The sequence below is a fragment of the Camellia sinensis genome, chromosome 10 (genome assembly GCF_055761805.1).
Source record: "Camellia sinensis isolate YWXY chromosome 10, ASM5576180v1, whole genome shotgun sequence".
In the NCBI taxonomy this organism is placed as follows: Eukaryota; Viridiplantae; Streptophyta; class Magnoliopsida; order Ericales; family Theaceae; genus Camellia; species Camellia sinensis.
In genome coordinates, this window is record NC_138970.1 from 120,890,972 (window position 1) to 120,905,892 (window position 14,921).

At 34.2% G+C, this 14,921-nt stretch overlaps 1 protein-coding gene across 3 annotated transcripts; it reads left to right on the forward strand.

Annotated features, from left to right (window-relative positions):
• The first annotated feature begins 1,829 nt into the window (after positions 1–1,829).
• On the forward strand, positions 1,830–7,948 carry LOC114256752 (putative splicing factor 3A subunit 1). 3 transcript variants are annotated; one of them, XR_014342528.1, is made up of 4 exons: positions 1,831–2,013; positions 4,738–7,049; positions 7,244–7,649; positions 7,799–7,948. XR_014342528.1 is itself a non-coding variant. In XM_082892170.1 (4 exons), the coding sequence occupies exons 2-3, from the start codon at positions 4,884–4,886 to the stop codon at positions 7,511–7,513; spliced, it is 2,436 nt and encodes an 811-aa protein (XP_082748296.1). In that variant the 5' UTR covers positions 1,831–2,013; positions 4,738–4,883; the 3' UTR covers positions 7,514–7,528; positions 7,637–7,780. The 3 variants fall into 3 exon arrangements, 2 of the variants coding, with proteins under 2 accessions (XP_082748295.1, XP_082748296.1); XM_082892170.1 differs by lacking the exon at positions 7,799–7,948 and having other exon boundaries at positions 7,244–7,528; positions 7,637–7,780; XM_082892169.1 differs by having other exon boundaries at positions 1,830–2,013; positions 7,244–7,948.
• The last annotated feature ends 6,973 nt before the right edge of the window (positions 7,949–14,921 follow it).

Sequence of the window (14,921 nt, forward strand, 5' to 3'; positions counted from 1 at the left end):
TCGTGAAAGGTTATATTGGTTTTGAGATTCTCAGAGTGTGATTCACTGCCCTGTTTTCTATGGCGAAGGAAATGATTTGTGAACCATGATATTAATGTAGCATTACATGGTTTTGGAAAGAAATGTAAAACATTTTGGCACGAGGATTGCACATGCATTCATCTTATATCTTTATTAAAGTTCATATATTGTGTTTGATTATCTCTACTGGGCCTTGACTTACCTTATGTAGGAAAAAACATTTCAAGAGCAGATGATATGCCTCTGTCAAGGCAATAGTTTAGGAAGACTTGGAGTAAGGGCTTTATTTTGTTGATTTTGTATATGTTTTGCACAGGCCAAGTGCCTTTAATTATATTAGACTTAATCCACTTTTGTTGTAACCAACCGCTGTTTTGAAAAGTTGTAAACCTTTAGGGTATATATTATCTGCTTTACTTTCATACGTTATCTTTTGTTGTAACAAATGTATAGATTCAGGGTTAGATTTGTGAATGTATATTTGCATATATTATCCTTTTGTACAAGTAATTGAGATTAATGGAAGATATTCATTTCATCACATGTTATTATGTAATTAATATTGTGGATGGTTTATAATAATTATTTCGAGGCGTCACATTTATTGCACAATAAATTTTTAGGTGAATTACACTAACCTCTTTTGAGGTTTAAAAAAATTACAGTTAGTCTTATAATTTTTATATAATTACACTAATATTTCTTTTAGTATAGTTAAAACCACCGAAATTAATGTCAACAGCGACACTGAAATAAAAAAAAAATTAAAAAAGAAAGGATAAATATATTTTAGTAAGAAATAGATTACAATATTATTTTTTTATTTATATGACTAACAAGGATAAATAAGTTTGTTCTTATTATAGTAGAATGACTATGAAGAATCACACTTTAAAAAATATAATTTAAAAATAAATAAATAAATACATATCTAAACTATTAAACTTTTTTGATTCTAAGTGGATTTACTATTCATCCAAACAAATCGAACAGAAATGGTTGGTTATATTTTGGACGAATATGTGATGACACGTAGATGGATGTCAGGTTCAAGTCTACCCGACCCATCCACATATGTATCAATTATTACTCCATCCGTCCTAATATAATAGTCTCTTTTGAGAAATTTAATTTTTTTTAATAGTACAATTATTATATTTTTAAAATATTAATTTTTTAAAATTACCTCTTGATATTATATTTTTTTAGAAATATCAGTTGTTATAATGGTACTTTTTGGTTATTAATGAATTTAAAAAAATGATAAAATAATAAATTTATATTATTTTATTTCTTAATTTTTTGAAAGGAATTAATATTTTGAAATAATAAAAATAGAATAAAGAATTAATATTTATTATATTTTTAAAATATTAATTTTTTAGAATTACTTTTTAATACTATATTTTTTTAGAAATATCAATTGTTATAATAATACTTTTGTGTTATTAATGAATTTAAAAAAATGACAAAATAATAAATTTATATTATTTTATTTCTTATTTTTTTTTTTGAAGGGTAATACTTTGAAATAATAAAGGGCAAATTACAAACATCCCCTCGAGATTTAGTGAAAATATAGATTCTCTTGAGATTTGAGAAATTACATCCCGCTCCCTGAGGTTTATATTTGTATAACAAATTGTCCATTGAAATTTTTATTTTAATACAAATTTCCTCATAATTTCTCTTAATTTGTTATGAAAATTTGACCCTCATAAGATAATTTGTAATTTTTTAAACCTCAGAAAAAATTTATATTTTTATCAAATTTTGAGGGGTATTTGTAATTTACCCAATAATAAAACATAAAATAAACGACGAATTTTTTTTTTTTCCTTCCATCGCGTCCCTGCCCCTTTTCATTTCAACTTTTGCCTAACCCAAACCCTAAACTGTTCGGCATCCATTTTCCGGAAGAAGACGAGCTTCTTCGATCTCTTCGATTCGTCGAGGGCACTCGAGAGCACCACCAGGCCTCTCCTCCCACCGGTATGTGCTTCTCTCTCTTCTCTCTCTGTCTCTGTCTCTCTGTCTTTCTCTCTCCGTCTTCGTTTTCTCTCTCTATCTGGTATCTCTCTCACTCTTTCTGTTGTGATTTTTGTAAAATTTTGTTACATATTTATATGTTTTGGCTGTTGTTGAGATATAATTGACTTCTACGGTTGGTTTGTTTTCAGATCTAAATGTTTTTCTATACCTCTGTTAAACATGATTTCCTTTGGTTTTTGGGTTTGGCTATACATTATTTGACTTGAATTCATTTTTTGTTTTCTTCCCTCTTTTTTAAAAAAAAAAAAAAAAAAATCTGTAATATCAATTGATTTTGGGTTTTTTGTTTGGTTAATTGCTATACATTATTTCCTTTGGTTTTTTTGTTTTCTTCCTTATTTGCCTGTAATTGGATTTTGGGTTCTATTAGCTGAGCTGGTAGATCTTAGGTATGTTTTTTGCTTGCATACTTGGTTCAGTAAAAGGCAAGGTGAGCACAAAATTTCTATGAAAGCTCAATGAGTCAAGAAATTTTGTATAATTGTTTCTTTGTGTGTTTTGACAGGTTTTATTATGTTAGTAAAATGTAAACCGTCAAACTAATTTGCGTCCATTCGTCAATCTGCCAATTTGCCTAGTTTGTTTTGGACGGATGGCGGATTGAAGGTTCTCAGGCAGCTAGTTTGTTTTCTTCACTTGTCTTAGATTCGAAAAGGAAAAAAATTATTGGTTGGTCGTGGGACATCACGTGACCATGCCCCAGGCTAATCACCACCCCCCATACATTTTGATGTTCCCAATCATCCAATACAAAATCGCAGTTCTTACTTTTTTTCACCAATCACAATGCATGTGGAGCACCACATGGTACTGCCCCTGTACCAACCAATAACTTCTCCCAAAAAAGGTGATGTTGAGAGGTTGTTTGGGGGTGTACTAAAAAAGTGTACTTATTTATCTTTTTATATTTTTTGAGTTCCATCATCTTTCTACTTTTCTGCATATTTTTCGTAAAAAGTCGAAAAATACACTTATTTAAATCATTCTAAACAACCTCAACCTGACATTTGACCTTATTTTTAAATATTAATTTTTGTGTTTTAATCTTTTTTTTTTTTTTGAATTTTTTTTAGACAACTTTGTTAGTGGGTAGAGATTAAGGCCTCATTGGGAATAGACTATTTTAGTAATTTTTTAGTTTTTTACACAAAGATGTGCAAAAAAATAGAGAGAGTGATGTGACAACTTATAGTGATTTTTTGACTTTTTAGCTAAAATGTTTAGTCCTCAAACAAGGCCCAAGACCGTAAATAAATTGAGTTGTGTATAAGTTCAACTCATTGTGACACTATAAAAACTTGACTTATCCCAATTCCTTGTATATATATAAACAAGTCATTTAAATTTTGTAATTCGTTTAATAAACAAGTCAAACTTGAGATAGAATAAATGCAACTCATAAAAATAGGATAAATATATTACTTATATATATTAAATAATATAAGATATAGTATATGCGATTGATGACACTATTTTCTAAATTTGCTTTTGCCGATCTAATTTTTCTCTCCCATTGATTTGGTTTTTTTGCAAAACAAGGTAATTTTTCTTCTGTGTCAATGTCCATTTTATTGTTTGATAATGATGGTGGTTCATGATGTTCATATAAAATAATTTGTTTTTTATTTTTTATTTTATTTTTCATCTACACTAACTAATGAGAGAGTTTGAAGGTCTGCGTAGGATAAAATTCCAGAATTTTATTTAGGCCTAGTTTGGGAAGACTAAATAAGTGCACTTTTTGACTTTTTATGAAATATGGGTTGGATTTGGGTTGGGTTTGAAGTGATGTGTTAGAGAGGTGATGCGACTTAAATAAGATGATGTGACTTAAATAGGATAGTGACTTTTTTACTTTTTGCCTTTTTTCAACCATGCCAAACTTGGCCTTAGTCTCTTAGGGCTGTTTTGGATTTTTCAACAATTTTTTCTTTTTTTTAAGGTTAACTTTTATTTGGATTGTTTGTTTTATTTTATGCCTCTACTTATGTACTCAAATCCAGGTGCCTCTATGTTTAATCTTTCTTCTTGATTGTCAGTAAAGGTAGAAAGAGAAGTGAAAACCCATATTTTTTCACTGACTTCAAATCTTCAGATTTGTAGAGACTTATAGAAACAGAAAACCCTAGGTTGCGTTTGGTAGAGTTTTAGAATTATGATTTGAGAATAGAGTTGTATTTTGAGTTTGTGAGTTTTGAAATTATGATTTGAGTGTAGAAAATTTGTTTGGTTATGAGTTTTAAAAAGAGTTTAAATTGAGTGATGTGACATATAATATTGAAAAGTGTGTGGAAAAGTGAGTGGAATTAATTTTTTAAAGCTGTAACCAAACAATGCACTCAAACTAGGGGGTAGAATTATATTTCAAACACTCTACCAAACAGAGCCCTAATTTTTCAACCCTTGAAGCTTATACCAAGGACTTAGAGATATTCTTTTGTTTTTTATTTTCCTTTTCTTTTTTTGTGGTCAGTTTCTGTTAGAATTATGAATCTTTACTTAGGTTTTCATTTCTTAAATTTACGTTCTTGTTCAAACTCGAATGCCTATTTGGTTGTTACTAAAAGGAGCAAAAAGAAAAGTGAAAGTTACATTTTTGTTATCTTTATTTTGCAATACTTAAAAAGAACAATTTTTGAATCAAAATTTTCTGCTGTTGTGCAGTTTGTGAGTTTCTCTTCTAATCCTGTGGAGAAAGTCCAATTGATTGGTAACATATTGGCAATGCTATATGAAGTGACACTGAATTGAGTAGGCTGAGTTAGTTTGTCAATTTTGATCAATTACTCTTGCTACTTGGAGGGGCAAAAATGCTTGGAACGTTTCCGATATTACCTCTTCCAGCGCCCCCCTCTGATGGGAATCTTGGTCCTCTTCCCCCATCTCAAATTTCAGATCAATCTGATGATGAGAAGAAATTAGACACTGAGGATCAGAACAGACCTAACTCTGTTCCCACATCAGTTGCAACCCATACGAGAACCATTGGAATTATACATCCTCCCCCAGACATTAGGAATATTGTTGATAAAACTGCACAATTTGTTGCAAAGAATGGACCCGAGTTCGAGAAAAGAATTATTGCAAACAATGCTGGTAATGCTAAGTTTAATTTCTTGAATGCCTCGGATCCATACCATGCTTATTATCAGCACCGCCTCTCTGAGTTTCGAGCTCAAAATCAAACGTCTTCCCTGCAACAGCCTTCAGATACATCTGCCCCAGAGTCAGCTCCTTCTGTTCTTGACGCCGATGATAACGAGGCAGTTACAAAATCTGACCCCTCGGCCCAGTTTAGACCTGTCCGTAAAGTTCTTGAGCCACCAGAGGCTGAGCAATACACCGTTAGGCTTCCAGAGGGTATTACGGGGGAGGAATTAGATATTATTAAGCTCACTGCCCAATTTGTGGCTCGTAATGGAAAGTCTTTTTTGACAGGATTGACTAGCAGAGAGATTAACAACCCTCAATTCCATTTTTTGAAGCCAACCCACAGTATGTTCATGTTTTTCACGTCACTTGCGGATGCATATTCAAAAGTTTTGATGCCTCCAAAGGGATTGACAGATAAGTTGAAGAAGAGTGTTACTGATATGACTACCGTGCTTGAACGTTGCTTGCATCGGCTGGAGTGGGAACGTTCACAAGAGCAAGCAAGGCAGAAAGCTGAAGATGAGATTGAGCAGGAACGGGTGCAAATGGCTATGATCGATTGGCATGATTTTGTTGTGGTTGAGTCTATAGATTTTGCAGATGATGAAGATGAGGAGTTACCTGCTCCAATGACCCTCGAAGAGGTTATAAGGAGGAGCAAGATGTCAGCTGTGGTAGAAGAAGATATTGTTGAGCCCGGAAAGGAAGTGGAAATGGAAATGGATGAAGAAGAGATCCAACTTGTTGAAGAAGGAATGAAGGCAGCTAGTCTTGAAGAGAACGGTGAAGAGAAGAAGAATGAGATGACCATGCCAATGGAGGAACAGGAACCACCAATGAGAATTGTGAAGAACTGGAAGAGGCCCGAGGACAGGATCCCTGTAGAAAGAGATCCGACAAAATATGTTGTTTCGCCAATCACTGGCGAGCTAATTCCCATTAACGAGATGTCAGAGCATATGAGGATTTCTCTCATCGACCCCAAGTATAAGGAGCAGAAAGAAAGGATGTTTGCTAAGATTCGGGAGACTACTCTTGCTCAGGATGATGAAATTTCCAGAAACATTGTGGGACTTGCACGGACCCGTCCTGATATTTTTGGTACGACGGAGGAAGAAGTTTCGAATGCAGTCAAGGCAGAGATTGAGAAGAAAAAAGATGAGCAACCAAAGCAGGTCATATGGGATGGTCATACGGGGAGCATTGGTCGCACCGCAAGCCAGGCCATGTCGCAGAATGCAAATGGGGAGGACCAAAACGACGCTGCGAACAGTGATTCAAGGAATCTTCCAGGTCCTGCTGCCCCTCCCCCTCCTAAACCTGGTGTGCCATTGGTTCGGCCACTTCCTCCTCCACCTGGTCTAGCCTTGAATCTTCCTCGCCTACCCCCAAATGCGGTCCAGTATTCGACTCCAACTAGTAGTGGAATGCTTGTACCACCTCCACCAAGGCCACCAGTTAATATGATTCCGTCTGTTCGGCCACCTCCAATGCAACTAATGCCTGGACAGCAATCTCTTTTTTTAAATCGTCCACCCCCAATGCCTCCATCCATCTCTGTGAATCCACCACCTAGTATTCCTGTGCCGCCTCCACCTGGATCTCAATTTACACCTCTGTCAGCTCCTCGGCCTTTTGTCCCTCTTTCTGTACACCAACCAGGCATGCATATGGTTCCACCACCACCTTTACCTCAAGGAATGCCCCCGCCGCCACCACCTGAGGAAGCTCCTCCGCCGCTTCCGGAAGAACCAGAGCCAAAGAGACAGAGGCTTGATGATTCTGTTCTTATTCCCGAAGAGCAGTTCCTGGCTCAACATCAAGTATGGAGCGACTCTGCATTTATCTTTATTCATCATTTGAGTTATTCTTGTTTTATTGAATTATTCTTTGCTTGGTTATTGAATTATTCTTTTTGCTTGGTTTATGTGCTGTTTGTATTATCATTTAAGACTATTTTTTGGATTTTCAGTTCCTGATCGAGGTTATGCATTCTTTTCTTTTTTTTCTTCTGCAGGGACCTGTTCGCATTGCTGTTTCTGTGCCAAATGTTGATGAAGGAAACCTCAAAGGGCAAGTACTGGAGATTACAGTACAGTCCTTAACCGAAACCGTTGGCAGTCTGAAAGAAAAAATTGCAGGAGAGATCCAACTTCCTTCAAACAAACAGAAGCTGAGCGGAAAGGCTGGTTTTCTTAAGGATAATTTATCACTTGCATATTACAATGTTGCTGGAGGGGAAACACTTGCTCTTTCTTTAAGAGAACGTGGTGGTAGGAAGAGATGAATGGTTTTTGTTGGCCTTAAGGATAATTTATCGCTTGCATATTACAATGTTGCTGGAGGGGAAACACTTGCTCTTTCTTTAAGAGAACGTGGTGGTAGGAAGAGATGAATGGTTTTTGTTGGCCAGGCCTTTAAAGGTTCATATTGAAACTTTCTTGTTACTGTGGGAATTCTCCATATGAATTGTGGGACTCTTAATTCAACTTTCTTAGACGTTATATTGGAGATATGTTGGTCATATAATTTAGACAGTTTTAAAATTTGATCATCATTGTCTTTACTACAGATACCATGTATTGGCAATCATCTCTCGAGGGTAACAGGAAGTGAACAGTTCTTTGTCACTAAGCAGAGAAGTTGATTCTGTCTTTGTACAGACTGTTATCTCACAATGATTTCTCATCAAATCTTCTTGTTGAGATGGATTATTGGTTTATGTTTGCTCTTTCATATGCTGTTCATTGAATTCGATAATTCTGAATTTTGCTATTGGCAAATTAGCAATTTGAAGCTCTTTCTAGAATGCAAGTTTTGTTTTGTAGGACCATACTTGAGCAGGAGAGGAGGAACTGTTGTGGAAAGGTCTCATGCTAGCTATGTCTCAACTGCGGTGACAGGTAGGATTTTGTTGTTTCCTCTGTAGAGCAGAAGAATATCATGGAATTGGTGAAATAAAACTTTATTTATTTATTTATAAATTTGGTGCCGTAACAAAAAAATGTAACATGAAAGACACAAAAGGATGGGGGATCAGAGGTTCCTGTGACGTCTAATATCGTTGTACATACATACGGAGGCTCGCTTTGCTCCACAGCCTCAAACATATCTACAAAGACAAGAAAACCTCAAAAAATACTCAAAAAAAATGAATATAAGACACTTTTTATTCATTGCAAGACTACTACTTCTATAACACTTTTCATGTCAATTCCAGATTTAAACAATGCTCAAGGACAGTTGCTACTCCACCACCATTGCGACTCACCACTATCATGACCACAACCATCACCATTGCTGATGTTATTCTCCTACTTACATCGTCTCACCAGTACTACCGCTGTTGCCACCAGTCATATTGGTTTAGGGGTGTTACTACCGCTGTTGCCACCAGTCATATTGGTTTAGGGGTGTTTGCGGTTCAGTTGCGGGTGGAGAACTTCTAATTGGCCATTTGTCTGTTAGATTGGCGGATTGAAAAAAAATCAATCAACATCCGTCTGCTAGATTGACGGATGCGGATTTAGTAGATTGGCGGATGGATCCGAATTGGTTTGGCGGTTTAAATTTTTATAAATTTTGAACATAATATAACAACTTGTTAACATTTTTTTTTGGATAACAGTTTAACTTAACATAATCAAAAGATTATCAAGTAAATTGTCAAATATCTATAATAAATAGGGATAAGAAAATCATGCATTATCAAAATTATTTCATTACTTCTTTTTTATTCAAAACCTATTTAATTTGATTTTTTTTAAAAAATGACAAAATTAAGTCTTGTATTTTTCACACAAAATATTAAATATCAACGCTTATCATTTGATAAAATGATTTCCAATTGAAAACACAACAGAATATCTTTTTCAATTAAAAACGCAAATTAGAATATTTAAACAAATTGAAAACACAAAGTCTTATAAATTATTAGGGGTATTCGTGGTTTGATAGTTCAGTTGCGGCCAATAAAATTTTAAATCCGTCATTCGTCCAAAACTAGACAGACTGAAAAAAATCAATCCGTAATCATTTACCTGTTATCACGTATCCATTCAAAATGTAGCGGAATGGTTCAGTTCGTTTGGTGTACTGTTTCAGATTAGTAATATATTTCGGTGTTTTGTGATTTCCATTTGTATGACTGTGACTGTGCATGTGTTACATATAATTGTTACATAATACAATTGGGAGGATATTTTAAAGAAAACCAGCTACCAAAAGGGAATACAATTTACAATATACCCCACGAATATTGCTTCTTATAAATTTCAACTGATCATGAAAAGTATGTTATGCCAATCTCCAACCCCTAGATTATATCATGATAAAACGTTCCATAAAAAGTCAATAGTAAATCCCAATTATAGGAGACAAACACAATAACAAATAACTGTGTGTGTGTGAGATGATAAGAAAATCCATTCTAAACACATGATCCAATCAAAATTACGCAAGCATAAACCAGCAAGTATAATTAAATTGCAGTCACCTTCATGGCAGGAACTTTATGGGCCCTTATGTCATCGGTAATGGTACCAACTCCCCCGGATACAATACCAGTAGCAATGTTAAACAATTATATTAAAAAAAACACTGTTTTAGAGTATACATTTGGTTCTGAAAAGTAAATAACAATACATGAATTTAATTCTAAAGCTCCGTTGAACAACAAAGAGAATTTTGTTTAAAAACAAATACTCCCTCCGTCCCAAAATATTGGTCCCTTTTGGGGAATCTAAATTTTTTTGGTAGTACACTTATTGGATTTGAAAAAAGTTGATTTTCCAAAATTACCCTTTTGATAGTACATTTTTTGGGAATATCAATGTCATAATTGTACTTTTTAAATTGTTTATTAATTTAAAAGAATGACAAAATAGGAAATTTACATTATTTTGTACTTGATTTATAAAGAGGGACTAATATTTTGGGATAATGAAAAATGAAATAAGGGACTAATATTTTGGGACGAGGGAGTAGTAAAGAAATGGCACAATCTTTCTATAACAGAAGTGAAGCAACTTTGAAAAGCATTGTCATTTTCCCACTTTCTGTCAATGACAGATTCACAGTGAGATCTAAAATAGACACTAAATCTTCAATTTCTGATTATTTGGGATGTGACAAAAATAAATAAATAAATAATATACGCATACTATGATTTTATTTTATTTTTTTCAACTTTCAAAGCAAACAGAAACATTCAAGATTTCTTCTTTTTTATATTTCGTTGTGGTACCTTATACAATATTCACAATTTTTAGATAGTTCCATACACTATTCACGTTTCCATAACACAGAGGATGCCACTAGAAAAAAAAAAAAAAAATCCCTATAAAATGTTCAAGTTTTCTTCTTTTTATATTTCTTCATGGAATCTTCCTAATAAAATGCATATTTCACATATTTCATATAGTATTCACAAATTTTAGAGATACTTTCACACACTATTCACATACTTATTTACAATTTTTACTTATACAACGCAACTAATGACTATAAATTTCCTAAATAATGCACAAGATCCAAATAACAATATTGATCTATGTATAGAGAGATATACACCCTTTTTGAAAGTGCATTATAGAATTTCCTACTAATAAATACAAATAAATAAAGGGCCAGCTAGTAATTTATAGATATAACTGAAGGCATAAAAGTGCTGGTTGGCAGCTTACCTGAAGGATACTATGACCAAGTTCAACAACCAGTCCTTATGGTCCCTTCTTGAAACAATTATATTCAAGTGTTCCACAATAATTGATTGACAATTTTAGAGAAGGTAAGAGTATTGATTTCATATCAGTATATATCTTCATTGCTCACAACTTAGCTATGCCAAACTTTGTTCTAATTTTAATTTGCCTTCAAAATTCTAAATATTTGAGTTCATGTCTGTTAGTGTATTATATGTTATTAGCTGTTAGTGTTATTAACTGTAAAGTGTCCAAGCTGTAATCATGATGTCTTTGCTTTCGGTTCTTTTAGCAATTTCTGTACACTCTTCTCTCTATAAAGGAGAGTAAACTTCTCCTTGTGTAAACATACTGAACATATCAATATACACAATATATTTTTTCTCTTTCTATATACATTAAATTCACACGGTATTAGAGTTATAGGATTTAGGCTTATATTTCTTTCTCACCGTCAGGCAGCCAGCCGACAACTTAACCTTCACTGCCCGTTGGAGTTTTCTACACATACCTTCTTTATCCCTTCGTCGGCATCATCCCTTCCGACCCTCTGCATCTTTGGTGAGGAGCACTCATGCTCCAACCATGACCCATCATTCCGGCCTTTCTCCGGCAGCTTCTTTTGGACTTTCTGCCGCCTTCTTACCATCTTCTTCTCTGCCGATGCTTACTCAGCCACTCCAGCCATCATGCTGGCAGATCTAGTTCTTCACCGTCGCCTTCTCCTCGGCCCAAGCCGTCCAATGCTTCCTCTAATTCACACCATTAATTTGAGCTCCAAAACCAAATCTCTCTCTCTCTCTCTCTACTTTACACTCTCAGATTTACACCCATCTTACACACCAAGGATCCTCTAGAGTGAAATTTTCCTAAAGTTTCCTAGAGTGCTATATTGTGTGGTTGAGATTTACTGGCAAGTCACATTAGAAAAATTGATGTGACTTGTCAGTAAATCTCAACCACACAATGTAGCACTCTAGGAAACTTTAGGGAAAAATCACTCTAGAGGATCCTTGCTCCATCTTACAACTCATCTTTTCACCTTCCCCCATCATCCACATATATATATATATATTTAATCCACCACATGCTTGTTCCTCACTATATATATTCAAACCCATCATCCATTACCCTACCATATATATATATATATATATATATCTTCATCTAGTTTTTTAATCTCTTCATTCTCATCATCCATCACCATACCATATGCTCCCGTGGGTTTAGATGAGGCTACTGAAGAAGAATTTTCTTTACCATCTAAATTGCTTCAAGAATTTTCAAATATCTCCATCATTGACAAGGCATGGACTTTTAAGTCCAACAATGGAAAATGTTCTGACGTTATGTTTTCAATTAGCCAGCCAAATCTTTTGGGCAAGCCTGCTCACCGCCTCTGAAAAACACCAACACCTCTTTCTCTGCCAATTAGTGCCTCTCTCCCAACCTCACACAGTCCAAACCCATTCTTCTTTTCTTTTTTTATTATTTATTTATTTATTTTTTAATCATTTTATCACATCTATGTTCCTCACTAGCCTAACTTTATTTTATTTTATATATATATTTTTTCCATCAACATACCCATTATTTCTTTTTTCTTCCACCGCCCACATCCCATTTCTTATCTTATTTTATCTTTCTTCATTAACCAACCCAAAAAAAAAAACCTTTCTACCATTTTTTTTTAACATCTCCACTCTGTGTTGAGCCGTTTTGCTCCACTTTGTCAATCCCTTTGTTTCAACCTCCAATAGGTTTCTTTTTTCAAACCTATTTGACTTTGAGGGGGGATATTATACAAATATCATGGTGAGCATGATTACACACCATGCAAACCACCCAAGTTGGTGAGCATGGTTATACACCATGCGAACCATCCAAGTCATCCCATGGCGTACTCCCTAAGTTGCTCCCTTGGTGCACCATCAAAGTATTCTCCAATGGTTTGGCACGACCATACAGTGTCTTCTACAACGGTCTGACACTACCACACAGTGCCTTCTATAGTGGTTCGACACAACCATTTACTGTCTCTACAACGGTATGACACGACCACACAGTGTCTTCTTCAGCGGTCCGACACGACAACATAGTTTCCTCTACAGCGGTTCGACATGACCACACAGTGTCTTCTACAACGGTACAAGACAACCACGCAGTGTCTTCTACAACGATCGGACACGATCATACAGTGTCTTCTACAACGGTTCGACACGACCACACAGTGTCTTCTACAATGGTCCAACACGACCACACAGTGTCTTCTACAATGGTCTGACACGACCACACAGTGTCTTCTATAACGGTTCGACACGACCACAAGGTGTTTTCTACAACGGTCTGACACGACCATACAGTGTCTCCTATTTTATTTTCTTGTTTTGTTACTCTCTCCAAACTCAAGTTGGTTGATGTTTATCCTCCTTGAGTTTGAGGGGGGCTGTTAGTGTATTATATGTTATTAGCTGTTAGTGTTATTAGCTGTAAAGTGTCCTAGCTATAATCATGATGTCTTTGCTTTCAGTTCTTTTAGCAACCTCTGTACACTCTTCTCTCTATAAAGAAGAGTAAACTTCTCCTTGTGTAAACGTACTGAACATATCAATATACACAATATATTTTCTCTCTCTTTCTATATACATTAAATTCACAATGTCATCTACCTTTTATACATATAATCTTATTTTTATTTTAAATTTTTTTTTTCGCATTCTACATAGGTGAGTGGATCACATAAATCTATGAATATGGGCTCCATTGCTTTTTGTATATGAGAAAAAAAATAAAAGTAAAATAAAATTATGTATAACATTGCTCTGACTTAAATTATGTATATAGAATTATTTTGTTTGAAGATAGTAGTAACAAAAGACCACTAGCGAAGAAACCAATGTGCAGATAGATAGACCAAGATGGGAGTACACCAGCAAGAAGATCTTGGGGGCACGGTAAAGGATCTACCTAGGATTCGTTTGGGAAGTGAGTTGACTTTTTAACTATTTTAGCTTGAAACTAAAAAGTCTTATTTGGGAAAGACTTTTTGACTTTTTTAGCTTTTTGTAAAAGAACGAATGTAATAATTATAGATTTGATGTGATATTTTGTCTTATTCGGTTAAAAAGTCTATTTTATATTTTTGTGGCTAAAATAATCCCAAATCCAACCCAATCCCTCTTCCCAAGCGAAGCCCTAATGTGATTAGGAGCCAAATCTTATTGTTGAGTTGGGACGAGGGTTTAAGGACCTAGCCTCCCAATGCTCTTAGCTTAGTTTAGTTTAGTTATGTATTTATTTATATTTATATTTATTTATTTATTTTTTACATTATACTTGAAAAAAATGAATTGGTTAAAATCTATTGGACATTGTAACATTCAAATATCATATAAGCATCCCAAATACATTTGTATTCACAATTGGGCATTGGATCAAACTATGTTATTTCAGTTTTATTCATATTCAATTAATTAAAAATTCATTTGAAATATAAACAACTAAAGATTAAATTTGAACAAGACTACTTTTAAAATGACACAATTACAGTTTGACTGAAATTAACTAAAAATAAATAAACAAATTAAATTTTAACACTTTAAAAATCGTTAAAATAAAATATATATATATAAAAAAAATTCAATTACTCAATTACTCGTTCAAAGTCCAACTATGGCCAAGTTTGGGAAGACTAAATAAGTGCACTTTTTGTCTTTTTGGACTAAAAAATTGAGGTTGAAAATATGGATGTTTGGGTTAACTTTTTTGACTTTTTATTAAAAAATGTGTAATAAAAAATTGTAAAAATTGATTTGTAGGGAAAAATTTGAATTGGGAGTTGTGCAGCCGTAATTGTTGACTTTTGGTGAATAGTGTTAACTTTTTAACTTTTTAAGTAACTTTTTGACTTTTTGACTTTTTTGGGAGTACCCAAACTTAGCCTATATCTTTGGACGCGTTAAATGCACATAGAACAGTATTAATGTACCACGT

What these genes read in the sequence shown, in the direction of transcription:
- LOC114256752 (XM_082892169.1), top strand. Translation starts at nt 4,884, where the DNA reads ATGCTTGGAACGTTTCCGATATTACCTCTTCCAGCGCCCCCCTCTGAT. An exon ending in AGTTCCTGGCTCAACATCAA is followed by an intron (nt 7,050 to 7,243) that starts GTATGGAGCGAC and finishes TTTCTTCTGCAG; the next exon opens with GGACCTGTTCGCATTGCTGT.